The sequence below is a fragment of the Arachis hypogaea genome, chromosome 19, assembly GCF_003086295.3.
Source record: "Arachis hypogaea cultivar Tifrunner chromosome 19, arahy.Tifrunner.gnm2.J5K5, whole genome shotgun sequence".
In the NCBI taxonomy this organism is placed as follows: domain Eukaryota; kingdom Viridiplantae; phylum Streptophyta; class Magnoliopsida; order Fabales; family Fabaceae; genus Arachis; species Arachis hypogaea.
Window position 1 is genome coordinate 154,177,850 of NC_092054.1, and position 16,847 is coordinate 154,194,696.

At 32.9% G+C, this 16,847-nt stretch overlaps 3 protein-coding genes across 8 annotated transcripts; all 3 read left to right on the plus strand.

Moving 5' to 3' along the window:
- The first annotated feature begins 1,108 nt into the window (after positions 1 to 1,108).
- Positions 1,109 to 8,232, plus strand: LOC112775939 (uncharacterized). 5 transcript variants are annotated; one of them, XM_025819854.3, is made up of 15 exons: positions 1,109 to 1,306; positions 1,457 to 2,056; positions 3,616 to 3,694; positions 4,051 to 4,132; positions 4,230 to 4,286; positions 4,834 to 4,889; positions 5,468 to 5,702; positions 6,000 to 6,083; positions 6,328 to 6,402; positions 6,698 to 6,781; positions 7,047 to 7,111; positions 7,188 to 7,398; positions 7,490 to 7,578; positions 7,668 to 7,782; positions 7,898 to 8,232. In XM_025819854.3, the coding sequence occupies exons 2-15, from the start codon at positions 1,546 to 1,548 to the stop codon at positions 7,937 to 7,939; spliced, it is 1,785 nt and encodes a 594-aa protein (XP_025675639.1). In that variant the 5' UTR covers positions 1,109 to 1,306; positions 1,457 to 1,545; the 3' UTR covers positions 7,940 to 8,232. The 5 variants fall into 5 exon arrangements, with proteins under 5 accessions (XP_025675639.1, XP_025675638.1, XP_025675640.1 ...); XM_025819853.3 differs by lacking the exon at positions 3,616 to 3,694; XM_072227936.1 differs by lacking the exon at positions 1,109 to 1,306 and having other exon boundaries at positions 1,321 to 2,056.
- Positions 8,233 to 8,400: 168 nt separating this feature from the next.
- Positions 8,401 to 11,033, plus strand: LOC112775942 (monooxygenase 2). Of its 2 annotated transcripts, none has more exons than XM_025819862.3 (6): positions 8,401 to 8,971; positions 9,062 to 9,208; positions 9,333 to 9,401; positions 9,508 to 9,664; positions 9,789 to 10,017; positions 10,254 to 11,033. In XM_025819862.3, the coding sequence occupies exons 1-6, from the start codon at positions 8,883 to 8,885 to the stop codon at positions 10,805 to 10,807; spliced, it is 1,245 nt and encodes a 414-aa protein (XP_025675647.1). In that variant the 5' UTR covers positions 8,401 to 8,882; the 3' UTR covers positions 10,808 to 11,033. The 2 variants fall into 2 exon arrangements, with proteins under 2 accessions (XP_025675647.1, XP_025675648.1); XM_025819863.3 differs by having other exon boundaries at positions 8,439 to 8,971; positions 9,831 to 10,017.
- Positions 11,034 to 13,144: 2,111 nt separating this feature from the next.
- LOC112775943 (monooxygenase 2) lies at positions 13,145 to 16,602 on the plus strand. The gene is made up of 6 exons (XM_025819864.3): positions 13,145 to 13,302; positions 14,195 to 14,341; positions 14,592 to 14,648; positions 15,069 to 15,225; positions 15,354 to 15,582; positions 15,834 to 16,602. The coding sequence occupies exons 1-6, from the start codon at positions 13,214 to 13,216 to the stop codon at positions 16,385 to 16,387; spliced, it is 1,233 nt and encodes a 410-aa protein (XP_025675649.1). The 5' UTR covers positions 13,145 to 13,213; the 3' UTR covers positions 16,388 to 16,602.
- The last annotated feature ends 245 nt before the right edge of the window (positions 16,603 to 16,847 follow it).

Here is a 16,847-nt window from a genome sequence, read left to right on the forward strand (position 1 = left end):
TATATTGTAATCTAGCTTATAGATTCCTACTTTATGGACAATAATAGTCAATATGAAATATATAACAAACATTTCTGATTCTTTGTTATACATTATCCTAACAAAACAAGTGTTTTTTTTTTCTTGCACGAAAATTTCAAGGAGTCAGACATCTTTCATATTTTATGGAGTAATTTTTTTGCATTTTATCGAGTAATTATATCTATTTATTCAAAAGAATTTCAATAATGTAGAAAAGAAAAAAAAAATAAGAGAGAGAAAAACTGATAGATGATAGAGTAAGAAAATAAATCAATTTACACCATAAATAAGAATTTTCCAATTTCAAGAAGCTTTGGATCTTACCTCTAAGAACTTTTTTACAGTATTTTTCAATTCGACAGGTTAAAATTAATTCACCGCAAATTTAAACTTCATTTAAAAGTTTATTACTGACCAATAAATTGCTGCATACATAAAATGATATTTGAATTTCCGACACTTAGTGCTTGTTTGGGCACTATTAGATCAATAAATAATTTTTTTTAATAAAAAAAGATCTTTTTTATTTTTTAGTGTGTTTGGCAAATTTCTAATAATAAAAGTAAAAAACAATAAAAATAAAAAAATATTTTTTTGAGAAATTACAATTTACATCTTTTTTTAAAAGATATTTTTTCTTAAAAAAATATATTTTTCACATAATAAATAAACAAAAAAATACTTTTATCTTATTTTACTCAAACATAATTGATAAATAAAAAAATTTTTTTACATAAGATATCCAAACATAAAATCACTTTTACTTTTATAAAATTAAAAAAAAAATATCATTAATTTTTTTTTTTGAAAATAGCATCTAAACAAACCCTTAGTTAGGTAGACAAGTGAGACCAACCCAAGTTGGTTCTCCCCGTAGATAAATGTACTTAACTCTCTTTTTTTATTTGGACCGTAATGTAAATACTTCTTTTTGTAGGGTCTGTGATCACTGATCACAATATGCTCTTTTTTTTTTTTTTTGGACGTGCTGATCACAATATGCTAGTAAGCTGGCTGCTCCCAATTCCTCAATAACTTTGGGCTTTGGATTAATTTTATCCAAATAGGCCCATCTCTACACCAAAACAGAAAAGAAAGAAAAAACATCGTCTAAGCTATGGTTTTGGTTTGAAGGACGAGGCAGCTTTTTGAGAGTGAGTGTGAGTGTGAGCAAAAGCATTGATTTGATAGTGGTAAGTGGTAACTGGTAAATTCTTGGACCTGATTTTCATTTTCTAGATTCAACCGCAAACCCTAACGCCTCCTAAGTCAAAGAAAGAGCAAGGTGATTCTGATTCTGATTCTGATTCTCTTCTTACAATCATTCACTTTTCATATTAATTTCAACGTTCAATTTTCGATTTCCGTCGCTGCAACGTTCCCGTACAATATTAACGCCTCAAAACTCCAAACTAAGAGCATTTTGTAATCGCAGTGTTGGAGTTATGATGGATTTCGATGAATATGAGTACTTAGAGAAAGAAGTTGAGAATCCCGAGCTTAAGAAGGAGAAGGAAGCCGCTAATGGCAGGAGTGGAGGTTTCAAATCAGAAGAGAAAGGGTATAGTAGGAGTTCCAGGCATAAGGATGATCATGATGGTGATGATGATAATGATAATGATGTGGATCACCGCTCTAAGCATTCAAAATCTGGCGATGGTTCTCGTGGTGATTACGATAAGCACAAGGAAAGAGGCTCGTCGCGTCGTCACTCCCGGTCCAGAGATGGAAACAAGGAGAAGGATGAGCATAGAAGCTCTAGGAGCAGCAGGGATGGGAAGAGAGATAGGGACAGAGATGATGAGGACAAGTATGGAAGGGAGCGAGACAGAGAACGTGACCGTGAAAGGGACAGGGAGAAAGAGAGCTCACGGCGAAGCAGAAGTCAATCCGAAAGGCGTAAGAGTGATCCTGATGACAGAGAAAGAGAGAGGAGTCGTGACAGGGAGCATAGAGACAGTGAAAGGAGCCGGGATAAGGATTACAGAGACAGGGAAAGGGCAAGGGAATCCAGGGAACGGGATAGAGAAAGCAGGTATCCTTCTGTTGTTTCAATTTTATACTTTTTGGCAGTGTTTAATTGTTTAGCTGCCTACCTAGATGGCTGGTTTGTTGGTTCTTTTAAACTTGCAACATCTATTGAGAACAGTGGATGATTATTCATATAAGACTATAAGCTGGTGCTTTAGCAAAGCATTGGATATGGAAAGGATTAGATATGCTTTCCACTTGAAAGTTACTTGTTATATGACTAAACTGCCTCTGTTTTTATATATAAAAAATCCTTTGGGGATGTTGATGTTTGTCATATTTGCTTTCAAAATGTGACTCCTGGATTTCTAGTCTCTATACTTGTGTCATTTTAAAATTAAATCGTTGTCAAAATTCAGCTAGTAATAGGAGTTGCAAACTTACTACAAAACCAGATATATTTCCATTCATAATTCTGTTAAGCTTAGATGACAGGAAAGACATTATCCTCTTAGGTAGCATGAACAAATATGGCTTGACCTTACTTTGTGCTGAAATTTAATATATAGTTGAAAGAGCGGAAGGGAGCTAGGATGATTGGATTGTTTGGTTTAATGCTTTGACATCATGTTATGAATCATTTGTCCTAGAATTTAAGTTGTTGGACAAATATACACGAATGACTTTATATCTAACTAAATTACCCTTGTCTGTGACTATGGCATGCTTGCCTTCCTTTGTACTGTGAAACTCATTGTAAATTTGCTTAAAGGTAGTATTAAATTATTTTCTAAGCTAGATGGAAATAGTGATTCTGCGTTCTATATAGTTAGTTTTGTTGTTATCCAGTTTTTAAGCTTCTGAATATTGAATATTAGATTCTGGGAACTCGCAGATATGGTAGAGCAGTTACAGATGGTCTTTCTGGCAATTGGGCCAGACACTGGAACCTCAGCTCTGGGTTTCAAAAGTTTCTCTCTTCTGGAGTGTATATGGAAAGAGTGCATTGCAAGCTTTTGGGGGTTTGAATGTTTGTTATAGCTGCAGTGATGCATGTTATTTATCTTCCCTTTTGAGCTTAGTTGCTTAATTGCATTTATTATGTTGCAGAAATGCTGGTGAGGGAGTAATGGGCTATGCTTAAGAGAAGCTATCTCATCTTCTGATGCCTTTGGGCAAAAACAATGTTCTGCATGTTAGTCACAGTTTTTGTAATGGGTGTAGTTGTTATTAATTCAAGAAATATCATACTTCTAGGCTATTCTATAATTAATGTCCAGGTCTTGTATATCAATTGGTTCATGGGTTCTGAGTGAATGACTTTTGCGACTCTCAGATGATAACATCTTTGACACCTAAGTTTTGTTTAACGTGATAAATATGAAACCAAATTCAGTACACTTTGATTCTTGTCATTTCTATACAGCATGGATATGATGGATTTTTTGTGCTATGTTCCATCGTGTTATTGGTGATTAGTACCTTTAATTTAGTCTCGTCACTAGGGACATCTTTTATAAAACTATAAACTATATATGAAAGTAATTTCATTCTTTATGCTTGTGTGGTTTCTCTTACCAAGTATATATAAGCTTTTAACAGGTTTCAACTTAATGCAATTAGGTCCCTCAAACCTTCGTACTGCTATCAATCCAAATTGGCGATGCTGTTTCAATATAAGATTTTGTTTTATTTGTAGAAGGTACAAATCTTGTGTCAGTAGCATTAATTACCATTTCCATTAATCTCTAGGTCTGGTTCTTTTTGAGTTAAACAAGCAAAGTGATGAATTCAAACTTGTTACCTAAGGATTTCATGTTAACTTAATCTAGTTCCCTGCAGGCCTTTGTAACGTGGAATTGGACTTTATACATTTAAGGCCAATTATCTGCTCCTTTTCAAATTTAAGGATTATGAAATTTTTGTGTCGGGAAAATATGGTTGATGCAATAGTTTGTTATCCATATGTTATTGTTTTTTTCATATCTGAATTGCTATGAAGAGATGCACATATTCGAATAACATGGGCCATAATTTTGCACTTTTCTTGTGCTGCAGAAGACATAAAGAGAAAAAGGAAGAGGCAGCAGAACCTGAGGTTGATCCTGAAAGAGATCAAAGAACTGTGTTTGCTTATCAGGTAATCCAGATATATCTGGAATGCAACCAGATGTTCTATTTGCTGACATCATTTATCGCAAGCACTAATATGTCAAAGCATTTCCCCATTTCCCCAGATTTCTCTGAAAGCAGATGAAAGAGATGTGTATGAGTTCTTCTCAAGGGCGGGCAAGGTCATGATACTCCATATACTTTCTTATGTAACGTTAGAGTTGCTTTCTTCTGTTAGTTTGAATGGAACCATGTAGTATAATATATAAATGTGAAGAAATACCTTCTAAATGGATTAGATTCTGTTTCCTTCTGACCTTTGAATCTAGTATATCTCTGTTTCCCTTAAAAAACAACGTTACCTGATGAAATATAGATTGTAAACGTATAGATTGTTTGCTGTCAGTGTGACTACATCCATTCTTATTAATAACTTAACATAATTTAAAGATCATTATGAAGAGATGAATAGATTTACACTGTAGTAAATTGTGAGCTGCCAAGTAATTTAAGAACTTTTACTAAAAGTGTAACGTTCATGATTGATGTTGCACCTTCTTGCCTAACGCCAATAGTATATAGAAGTCTGCAGTGATGCTTGGACAAAATTCTAACTTATAATATCTCAATTGCTATGCATTTCTACTTTCTTATTTTGGTCTTTTTGGTTTCAAGGTCCCATTTATTTTAATCTAGGTCTTCCTGACATCTCTCTTTTATCAAATTCAGGTGCGAGATGTTCGGTTAATTATGGACCGCAATTCAAGACGCTCTAAGGGTGTTGGGTATGCATTACATCCCTGTGCACAGAACTAAATCATTGTTTCTCTTCTCAGTTATGCCATGTAGTTGCCATTAATGACTATCATACTTTTCCCATTTAAGAATCTTGAATGCTAACTTCTGTTTATAGTTATGGAAACTGGGGAGTAGCATGAAACAGGTGCTGTTGGCTGTTAAATAAATGAATGAAGGATGGCATTATATCTTGAGAATTTGTATATCATGTTTGATTCAAGTGAATTTGTACAACTTAAAAATTGTGTGCTAGTTTTATGAACACCGAACACCACCATAGGGGTTGACAAATATACATACTGATATATTTATGATGCGAGGGAACTGTGGAATTAACAAGCATAGTTTTTGCCAAGTTTTCATTGTAATAATGGTCTATTATCTTTTCCCCCTTTCTATATGTATCGAAATCTGTTTCTCTATGTACAGTGATTTTACAAAACTTTCACCATCTCAATTAATGGGCCATCAGTGCATTTGTAATTAAAAATTACATTTTATAACTCTGCTCTTTCAATGGCTTTTTATGTTTATATAATTAATATTTTTTTGTTTATGTTTACAGGTATATTGAGTTCTATGATGTCATGTCTGTCCCCATGGCAATAGCACTTTCTGGCCAATTTCTTCTTGGTCAACCAGTGATGGTGAAGCCATCAGAAGCAGAAAAAAATTTGGTTCAGTCCACAACATCTGTTGCTACTGGACCTGCTGGAGCTATAGGCCCATATTCAGGGGGAGCAAGAAGGCTATATGTAGGCAATCTGCATTTCAATATGACCGAAACTGATCTTCGGACGGTGAGCACTTATTTTTCTTTTGGCCTATGTACAATTCGTCACTTCTAAATGAGTCTCTAGATTTAATAGACCGCAAGGGGTCGTCATGATATGATGCAATTCTGATTGTAGAATGAGCTAGACTCATGTACTTAGAATGTATCTAGTGTTTTTGTTTCTCTTCCCTTTCTTTGTCAATTAGTTGAACTTAGGATCTTGTTTTTCCTTCACAGTTTATTGATTTATTATTTTTGAGTCCAATCTTTCCCTTCTAATTGCCTATGTTATTCTCTTGTCTTCCTTGGTCTCATTTTTTAGGTGTTTGAAGCATTTGGTCAGGTTGAGCTTGTCCAGCTGCCCCTTGATGAAAGTGGGAACTGCAAAGGTTTTGGCTTTGTGCAGGTGATTAATCATGACTTTTTTGTCTGGTTAAATGCATTCAATTTTGGTTGCCTCTTCCTTTATGTTTTTATAACTTCCTTTTCTAAAATTATATGTTATAGTAATATTTGAAGAGGTTGCCCATATTCTATGCGGAAGCTTTGATTGTATTGAACTGCAGTCTGCAGGACTTGAGAGACTAGTCTTCTATAAAATTGCAATTTTTTCTAGCAGTGTCAGTTGATTGAACCATTGTTTATTGTAGTTTGCACGCCTTGAAGATGCGAGAAATGCACAGAGCTTGAATGGTCAATTGGAAATTGGTGGCAGGACAATCAAGGTACGTACTATTGTTTTGTCCTTAGATCTGAGTTTAGTGGTCCTTGTTTGACTCAAGTTAGGTTTTATATTTGGAGAATGTGCATTACTAAAATATCAAAATGAGCACTCAGCTTGTGGAATATTACTTAATTTTCAGGAAAATAGACAACTAAATATGATCTTCAGTGTCCATAAATTAATAAAAGTTGGATGCTAATGACTGCTACAAAATGGATATTCTGTTTATGATCTTTGTGTGTAGAGGATCTAAATAGAATGACCTGATTGCATTTATTTATTTATTTATGGATTAGGTGTCCGCTATTACTGATCAATCTGGAATGCAAGAAGTTGGAGGAAATACTGGTGATCTTGATGATGATGAAGGTGGTGGCTTGGTAAGTGATATATTTTGTCTGAAGATTTGCGTATAATATCTTTAAATGTTACTATGTTTCTCAGCTTTCCCATAAAGGCTGCTTCTCCATGATTGCATCGGAGCCACCACATTTAGTATAAATATAATCATATTTCGCTAGTATTTTATTGTGGATTTGTGGTTATTATTTAATTGAATGCAGTTAACAATAACCCCCACTCTTCTGTCCCAAGTGCAAGTGGCACTTGTACTGGTTCTTAGCTGACCTTTCTTATATTTTTCAGTCCCTGAATGCCAGTTCTCGAGCATTACTCATGCAGAAGTTGAACCGCAGTGGCACTGCACCTAGGTTTGTTGTACATTCCAATTTGGCTCGTCATATTTTGATATCACTTTAGTCTCACTTCTTTTGCTTTTGTTTGTAGCATGACTGGTTCAGCTGGTAATGCTGCTGTCAACGTCACTGGCCTTAATATGCCTGCAATGGTCGGTTCTCCCCTTTCTTCTATTCCTACGGTACCTGGATTGCCAGGTGGAGGCCTTCAAGTTCCCACACCTACCATTTCCTCTATTGATACAATTGGTGTTCCAAGTGAATGCTTACTGTTAAAGAATATGTTTGATCCCAAAGACGAGGTGGTTAAATGACCTATATTATGAAGATTTTCACCTTGCATTCTTTTTCAAAATAGTGGCCTGATGATATTATTGACCTTATGTACTGCAGAAGGAATCGGATTTTGATTTGGATATTAAAGAAGATGTTGAGGCAGAATGCTCTAAGTTTGGGAAGTTAAAGCACATCTTTGTCGATAAGTGAGTATAGTAAGCTTTATGTTCCTCTATGCCTTCCATAAGACGATAAGCTGCAGCTTTTTTATCTTTTCATTTTTTATGATAAGCAGAAATAGTGCTGGTTCCGTCTACTTACGGTTTGAAAATACTCAATCCGCAACAAGTGCACAGCGTGCCCTACATGGAAGATGGTTTGCTGGGAAGATGATCACTGCAAGCTTTATGGTGCATATGACTGATTATTTTTGTTTTCCTTGTTTGGATTTTTCCAGATTTTCACAGCTTATCAGCTTTCTAACCCCTAACCAGAAATCTATTAAATCATGTGAATTGTTGGCAGGTTCCCCAGACATATGAGGATAAATTCCCAGATAGCAGATGAATTCTCATTGGTCCATCGTTTTGTAGTTATTGCATGATGAATCATGTAACTAAGTTATGTACTTCCAACATGGCAAGTTGGAAAGCTGCTGTTTGCAAAAGCTATATATATAATGGGGTTGCTTTGATTTTAAGATCCTATTGCTGTTTTTGATAGCGGCAATGGTTTTGCAATGTTTGCTAGACACATTACTGCTGTAATTCAACTTTGGTTGATGGTGATAAATTGATAATCTCCCAGACCAAGTTTTGGGAGACAGTAATGTTCTAATTTGTTTATATTTCTTATTTAAAGTTTGCGTCCGCAATAACATTCTGTAGAGAGTGACTGTTTTAGGTTAGGTATGTCCTTAAATTATCTTTTTAACTAATACAAGTAAAAAAACAATTTTTTTTTTTATTATTATCTTTGTTTAGTAGTGGAGAGTAGTTAAAAAGTTGTATTAAGATTTAAGAGATGCCAAATCTGGGGTGTCAGCAATGACTCATTTTTTGGGCACGCCAATCGAAATATATTGCATGTGATAAAACAGTTTGCAAGTATCAAGGATGAAGAATGATTAGAGAACTGCAACGTTTCTCTTCCTTGGTTCATCCCGAGTACTATGATGCTTCTCTCTATTTATGAACCTATTTATGGGAAATTTGTTCGTTCTACTGATAGTACCGTATAATAAAATAGATGTTTTTTTTCTATAAAATTTTTTAATGGGTAACTTTAAGCTAAACCCATAAATAAATATTACGGACGAACTTAGTAGGCATTCAAATAAGAAGGGGTGCTTATGAATGGCCAATCATAAGCAACAAATGAATTATGGGACCTTGGTCCTTCAATAATATATCAGTCATCATATATTTCAAACTTCAATATGTAAGGTCCTTGCATGTGGTGTGCTCAATCCTAACATTCAGATTAGTATTCCCCACAGAAAAGCAAAATCATGGAAACAACAAAAGTGTTAGTTGAAGAAGATATTGTGATTGTTGGTGCTGGAATTGCTGGCCTCACTACTGCATTGGGACTTCACAAGTATCTTCCATGAAAATTATTATCGTACTATATATAATCCATATGTTGATTATGTGATTTAGAGATCATAATATAAATTGTTTGGTGCAGGTTGGGTATCCCAAGTTTGGTGTTAGAAAGTTCAGATAAATTGAGAGCCACTGGTTTTGCTCTATCAATATGGAAGAATGGATGGAAGGCCTTGGATGCTGTTGATGCTGCAAACACCCTCCGCTCCAAACATCCTCAACTTCAAGGGTAACTACCAACTAGCTATTTATCATATCATACTTATTCACATTGTCAATCTTGACTTATCACTTATGGTGATTTTTCGGGTTTCAGTTGGTTAAATTGAATTAGAACTCGAATTTGTTTGCAGGAGTGGGACTACTTCATTGATCACAGGACAGCAGACATCAACTATTTCTTTCAAGGAGCTAGGAAAGAAGTGAGTGCACTCTATATGCATGAATTTCACTCTATTTATGCTTTTTTTTGTGTGATTATTATTCAGTTCTCTAATTTGATTTGAAAATTTTGCTATATGGGTGTAGTGAAATTCGTTGTGTTAGAAGGCACATAATGTTGGAAGCACTTGCTAGTGAGCTTTCTAGTGACACAATCAGGTATTTGTCAAAGGTTGTTGCTATTGAGGAATCTGGATTCTTTAAGTTGCTCCATCTTTCTGATGGAACAACCATCAAAACTAAGGTAATTAGCATAATGTGTTACATTACATGACATACATAACAAACAAGTTTTATCCAATGAATGCAAGTTATTAGTAAATTTTAACTTATACATACATGGATGTTTCATGTTTGCTACTGAAAAGGTTTTGATTGGTTGTGATGGAGTGAACTCTGTGGTTGCAAAGTGGTTAGGCTTCAAGGAGGCCGCTTTCACTAGAAGATGTGAAATCAGAGGATGTGCAGAGTACAAGAACAATCATGGATTCGAGCCTAAGTTCATGCAGTTCTTCGGTGATGGTTTTCGAGCTGGTGTTATTCCTACCGATGAAAAGGGTATTTATTGGTTTTTCACTTGGAATCCAACCAGTGAAGGTAATTTCTTTGTTTCAGCCCATAATTGTTCAAGTTTCCTTACTTAAAACTATGAAAACAAGCTATATTCTATTATAAAAAAGCACTTTTCTTGATAATAGATTCTTACAAATGGCTAAGCACAGTAACACTTCTCCCTTTGAGGGGTTTACTGTGGAAATTGTTACCTGTTTTAACATTCATTTACAACAGTTATTAGCTTATGAGATTTAACATTATGCTTACCATTCTTGCAGATAAAGATCTAGAACATAACCCAGCTAAATTGAAGCATTTTGCATTGGACAAACTTGAGAAAATGCCAAGTGATGTAAGATCAGTCATAGAAAACACCGAGCTGGATAACTTCTGTTTGTCGCGACTGAGATATAGACATCCATGGGAGCTCTTGTTCGGAAACATCAGCAAAGGGAATGTGTGTGTTGCCGGAGATGCATTCCATCCCATGATGCCAGACATTGGCCAAGGTGGTTGTTCTGCTTTGGAAGATGGTGTTGTTCTAGCAAGGCGCCTAGGTGAGGTACTTTCCAAGAAACAAGGAACCCATTTGAAAGATGATAATGAAGAGAAAAAACAATACAAGAGGATTGAGGAAGCTATGAAGAAATATGCAAATGAGAGAAGATGGAGAGGCATTGATCTCATTAGCACATCTTATATGGTTGGTTTTATTCAGCAGGGTGGTTCTAAATTGGTTGGCTTTATGAGGGACAAATTATTGGCTACATTCCTTGGTGGCTTGTTACTCAAGAAATCTGATTTTGATTGTGGGAAATTACACAACTACTAATGAACCAAGAAAAATCCTTCTATAAATCGTGATCACTTTATCCACTGAAGGTACTGACAGGTTCCATGCTGAGTTCTAAAAACGTATGTTAAAAAAAAAGTTATTTTATCCCAACTTATGAAACCGTTCTCTTTTTTGTAAAATGATATGTACATTATAGTTGTTATGTTATCTTTACTATGACCCACATAAATTTATAAATTGAGTATTTGAGTTGTTGTTTGCTTGTTTTACTCTTCAATAATTGAGTTAAAAAAAAAATTGTTAATGCTGGAAAAAAGAAACTATGGAAACGGAAATACAACACCACTTCCTACCGATAATCAGCCATAAATGGCCAATGCTTCAATCTTGATTCTTAGTATCTCGTTACTCTCTATCTTACCGCATTTCACGAGAAAATTACACTGCAAAGTTCCTTCCCTTTGGCCCTTAAATTGTATGTATAAACTTTGAAATCTCCAAGGCCACTTTATATATAAGACAATTTTTATTCTAAACTTATAATTTTTCTTATTATATTTATACACTGACAATCAATTATTTATTCGCATATAATATATGTTGGTATGCAAAATTCGCATTAAAAATGTACAAAATAACATATATTTATAAACAAATATATGATAAATAATTTGAGTTGGTCTAGTGATTAGATCATTAGTCCCCTTAAGCAAATGTCGAGGATTCGAATTTTGCTTTGTACATGCAATAACTCATTGACCAGTCGGTAAATCCTTAAATGGAGTTTTGATTCGCAACGGATTAGATTTTGACCTATTAGATAAGAGAATTCCATAGAAAACAAAAAAAAAAAGACATATATAATGATAATTTTTTGTATATACATAATATTTGAGTAAAATACTATTTTGGTCCTTAATGTTTGGGCCAAATACTAATTTGGCTCGTATCGTTTCCAACGTTATATTTTAGTCTAAAAAAGTTTCAAACGATCCAAATTCAATTTTGTCCCGGGTTAAATTTAACACGAACAATTAACGGAGTGAGTGACGTAGATGTTAACAATGTTTTTAACTTTTTATTAATTAAGTCATATTTTCTTATTTCTATGTGTTAAATAAACATAACCAAAATACTTTGGTCCTTCTTCTTGTACAAAATTCAAATTCTAGTCATCAATCATTAATGCTTTAGAATTAAAGAAAAAGGATTTACATTGATGATCGTTAGTGTTTTAATTTTACTTAGGTACTGATAATCTGATATTAAATGTTATTGACTCTTTAATATGCTAATTATTTATATCAAATTTAACAGTATAACATTGAACCTATTTAAAATTTTTAAGATTGAAACAAAATGTTTAAAACGTTAGAAACCAAATTAATACTTAATCCAAATATTAGAGATTAAAATAGTACTTTACACCATAATATTTTTTAAAAACTTTGGTAATGTGAGATGGGTAAAGATAATAAGTTATTTAGTTTCTTAACTAACAGTTTTGATTAGAGTTGAAGGAAAACAAATTTTGTTTAGAAGACCTATTCTCTTTTATAATACCTAAAGTTAAATTAGAATAGTCGAATATCTATCAATAATATCCTAGATGATTAAGACAAAACTTTAGTACCTTAATTAGAAAATCTAATAACCAAAAATAGGGAGTATTTTCTAGGTTTTACCATCTACCTCACCAGTAGAGACGCAATATGATTTGTTTACGGTATCTTCTTTGACCTAATGGATTTTTTTTTCCCTTTCGTTTTTCATCTGGCCAGGCTAATCTGTGATGAATATTATGTTGAGGATGCTTAGTTTAATTGTAGATATAGTGCTAGTTTAGATTGGTTTTTTTTAAGTGAAAAACTACTTGTTAAAAATTCTTAGATTCTTTAATTTTAAGATCATCTATGTTAAATTATTAAAAAAGTTAAGAGAGTTGAAAGTACAGAGAGAAAATCGAAAACATACCTAAATTCATAAACATAATTAAACGAGTTTGATTTTTTTTTTTTATCTTTTATTACCCATAAATAAATTAAAAAATAATAATTTCTTAAGTAACTTATCTTTTATTTACATGAAACATGACTGTTCAATTTGGGTTGTCAGCAATGACGATTTTTTCCGCCACAAACAATTTGCATGTGCACAGATGGTTTGCCTCAAGAGTGATAACTTATTAGTGATAACAATTAATAGTAAAAAATAATACGGATAAACTTAGAAGGCATTAAAATAAGAAAGGGTGGTTAGTGCTTACGTATGACCAGTCATCAGCAACAAATGAATTATGGGACATTGGTCCTTCAATAATCAATGTCATAATCATAGTCGTCATCATGTATTTCCAACCACACTATTTAAGTTCCCTGCATGTGATGTGTTCAATCATAACATTCACTTTAAAGTTTAAATATTCTCCCCAAAAGCAAAAGCATGGAAACAACAAAAGTGTTAATTGAAGAAGATATTGTGATTGTTGGTGCTGGAATTGCTGGCCTAACTGCTGCCTTAGGACTTCACAGGTATCTTCCATGAAAATAATAGACTTCTGTATTATATTTAATCCATATGATGATTATAGCTTTAATTATTTGGTCGGTTTCTATAATTTTATCAAATTTGTAGTTAGTTTTTTATATTTTTTTTTTCAATTGAGTTCCTACCTATTTTTAATTTTATAATTAAGTCTTTCTTAGAATCTTAGTCTAAAAATATTAGAGTTAATTGAATATTTTTTTACAAATTTAAAGTATTTATAATTAAAAATCTAATTAGATATTTGATCGCATGTATTTTGGGAGAAATATATGTTAAGTTAACGTTTTTAACATGAAAATGACATAATTATAAAATTAAAAGTAATGTAAGACTCCAATTGAAAAGAAAAAAAATATAAATACCTAATTAAATATGAAAAAATTTTACTCCCCTCTCCTCAGAGATGCTAAAATGACACTTTTCTCTCCTCTATTTGTAAAATGTACATTCATCTCCCTTATAACTTTTAAAAAACCTCATCTTTAATCCATTTTAAATTTGTGTCAACTAATGTTACTTTATCCATTTTTCAAGAAAAAATAAATTATTTTTTACAAAAATACTCTTTAGCAAAAATTTTATTTTTTTGTCATTAAATTTTGCTTACTAAAATATTCTTTAATAAATTATTTTTTTATTAATTGAATTGTATTTTTATCAAAATATTTTTTAAAAAAAGTTAATAATTAAATTTTTTTTTAAGATACCCTTCAATAATTTTTTAATTATTAAATTATGATTTACCAAAATTTTCGTTAACAATTATAGTTATATTTTACTATTAATTTTTTATATCAATATATATTATTTTAACATTAAATAAAAAATCTTGGTAAAATTATTTTTTGACATCATAATATAAATTGTTTGATGCAGGTTGGGTATCCCAAGTTTGGTGCTAGAATCTTCAGATAAACTGAGAGCTACTGGTTTTGCTCTAACAGTATGGAAGAATGCATGGAAGGCCTTGGATGCTGTTGGTGTTGCAAACACCCTCCGCTCCAAACATCTTCAACTTGAAGGGTAACTACCAACTAACTATTTTCTCATATCATACTTATTCGCATTTTCAATATGTGATCTTTGAGTTAATACTCAAATTGATCCGTGAAGTTAAAATGGTCCCTTAAGCAGGGACTAATACGAATACTAAGTTAGGAAACCAAATTGAGTAAATCGATTAATGACCAGTTCAGAGACCAATCTGAATATTAACTCGTGATCTTTCAGGTTTGAATTAGTTAAACTGAATAAGAAGTTAATTTGTTTGCAGGAATGTGACTACTTCATTGATCACAAGGCAACAGACATCAACTGGTTCTTTCAAGAAGTGAGTACACTCTATATGCATGAATTTCATATTATTAGGTTTAATTACTCTGTTGGTCCCTATAGTTTCGTAAAATTTTCAATTAGGTCTCTAAATTTTTTTTCTTTTTAATTGGGTCCTTGCACTAATTTTTTTTTTCAATTAAGTCCCTCTCAATAGTAATTGGCTTAATTTTATAGAGATCCAACTAAAAAAAATAATTGGTATAGGGACCTAAATAAAAGAAAAAAAAAAGTGTAGAGACCTAATTAAAAAAAAATTTGGTACAAAGACTCAATTAAAAGGAAAAAAAGTATAGGGACCTAATTGAAAATTTTGCAAAACTATAGAGACCAACAGAGTAATTAAACCTTATTATCATTCAGTTTTCTAGCTTAACCTGAGAATTTTTCCATATGGAATGATTTTCAATGGATGCAGTGAAACTCGTTGTGTTAAAAGGCACTTAATGTTGGAAGCACTTGCCAGTGAGATTCCTAATGACAGAATCAGATACTTATCAAAGGTTGTTGCTATTGAGGAATCTGGATTCTCTAAGATACTGCATCTTTCTGATGGAACAACCATCAAAACTAAGGTAACTAAAACAATGTGTTACATTTCATGACATATACATAACAAACAAGTTTTATGCAATGAATGCAAGTTATTAGTAAACCTTAACTGATCCATATAAATGGATGTTTGGTGTTTACAACTGAATAGGTTTTGATTGGTTGTGATGGAGTGAACTCTGTGGTTACAAAGTGGTTAGGCTTCAAGGAGGCCGCTTTCGCCGGAAGATCTGCAATCAGGGGATATACAGAGTACAAGAACAATCATGGGTTTGAGCCCAAGTTTATGCAGTTCTTCGGAGACGGTTTTCGAACTGGGGTTATTCCTACTGATGAAAAGGGTGTTTATTGGTTTTTTACTTGGAATCAAACCAATCAAGGTGATTCCTTTTTTTCAGCCCAGTAGAATTGTTTTAAGCTTCCTTATTTAAACTCATAAAACAAGCTAAATTATGTTAAAAAAAAGTGTTGTCTTGATCTTAGATTCTTGCAAACCACTATGCACACTAACACTTGTTTAAGGAATAGTCCTTAAATCTTTTTTCAAAGTATAAGTTGGTTTATTGTGGAAATTGTTGATTACAATGGTTATTAGCCTATGAGATTAATATTATAGTTACCATTCTTGCAGAGAAAGATCAAGAACATGACCCAACTAAATTGAAGCAATTTGTGTTGGACAAGCTTGAGAAAATGCCAAGTGATGTAAGATCAGTCATAGAAAACACTGAGCTACATAGCTTCTTTTCGTCGCGACTTAGATATAGACATCCATGGGAGCTCTTGTTTGGAAACATCAGCAAAGGAAACGTTTGTGTGGCCGGAGATGCATTCCATCCCATGACTCCTGATCTTGGGCAAGGCGGTTGTTCTGCATTGGAAGATGGTGTTGTTCTTGCAAGGTGCTTAGGTGACGTATTCTCCAAGAAACAAGGAACACAGCAATTGAAAGATGATGATGAAGATGAACAACAATACAAGAGGATTGAGGAAGCTTTGAAGAAATATGCAAATGAGAGAAGATGGAGAGGCATTGATCTCATTAGCACTGCTTATATGATTGGTGTTATTCAGCAGGGTGGTTCTAAATTCGTTGGTTTTTTGAGGGACAAATTCTTGGCTGCATTCCTTGCTGGTTTGTTACTCAAGAAATCTGATTTTGATTGTGGAAAATTAGACGACTAATAATGAACCCAGAGAAATCTTTGACTCGAACCCACAACTTCTAAATGAGTATAGAGAGATTATGTCATTTGAGCTCTAGTTCATTCGCGTCATTTTATCACAACTTATGAAACCATTATCTTTTTTTGTAAAATAATATGGATATCATAGTTGTTATGTTGTGTTTACCATGAACTAAATAAATTTGTAAATTGAGGGTTTGTTTTACTTCTAAATAGTTGTTAATATTAACCAAAGAGAAATAAATTTTGACCCAAATAAATCATATTCGTGAATAATACTATATATATTGTATATTTGAATAGTTTTTATACGGAAAAATAAATAGTACTGTATACTTACAATGGATAGTGCTATACAAAAACGATTACATGAATTGTAACTTACATTAATATTTTATATGAAAAAACTAAAATTCAGACAAAAATCATAGGCGAAAATTTCGAAAGAAATTCATTAT

Excerpts from the sequence above, each read along its gene's own strand:
- LOC112775939 (XM_025819854.3), top strand. The coding sequence starts at position 1,546 with ATGGCAGGAGTGGAGGTTTCAAATCAGAAGAGAAAGGGTATAGTAGGA. Across the intron at positions 6,403-6,697 it reads TTGGTGGCAGGACAATCAAG|GTGTCCGCTATTACTGATCA; the intron begins GTACGTACTATT and ends TTTATGGATTAG. Across the intron at positions 7,112-7,187 it reads CGCAGTGGCACTGCACCTAG|CATGACTGGTTCAGCTGGTA; the intron begins GTTTGTTGTACA and ends TTTTGTTTGTAG.
- LOC112775942 (XM_025819862.3), top strand. The coding sequence starts at position 8,883 with ATGGAAACAACAAAAGTGTTAGTTGAAGAAGATATTGTGATTGTTGGT. Across the intron at positions 8,972-9,061 it reads ACTGCATTGGGACTTCACAA|GTTGGGTATCCCAAGTTTGG; the intron begins GTATCTTCCATG and ends TGTTTGGTGCAG. Across the intron at positions 9,402-9,507 it reads TTCAAGGAGCTAGGAAAGAA|TGAAATTCGTTGTGTTAGAA; the intron begins GTGAGTGCACTC and ends ATATGGGTGTAG.
- LOC112775943 (XM_025819864.3), top strand. The coding sequence starts at position 13,214 with ATGGAAACAACAAAAGTGTTAATTGAAGAAGATATTGTGATTGTTGGT. Across the intron at positions 14,649-15,068 it reads TCAACTGGTTCTTTCAAGAA|TGAAACTCGTTGTGTTAAAA; the intron begins GTGAGTACACTC and ends CAATGGATGCAG. Across the intron at positions 15,583-15,833 it reads TTGGAATCAAACCAATCAAG|AGAAAGATCAAGAACATGAC; the intron begins GTGATTCCTTTT and ends CCATTCTTGCAG.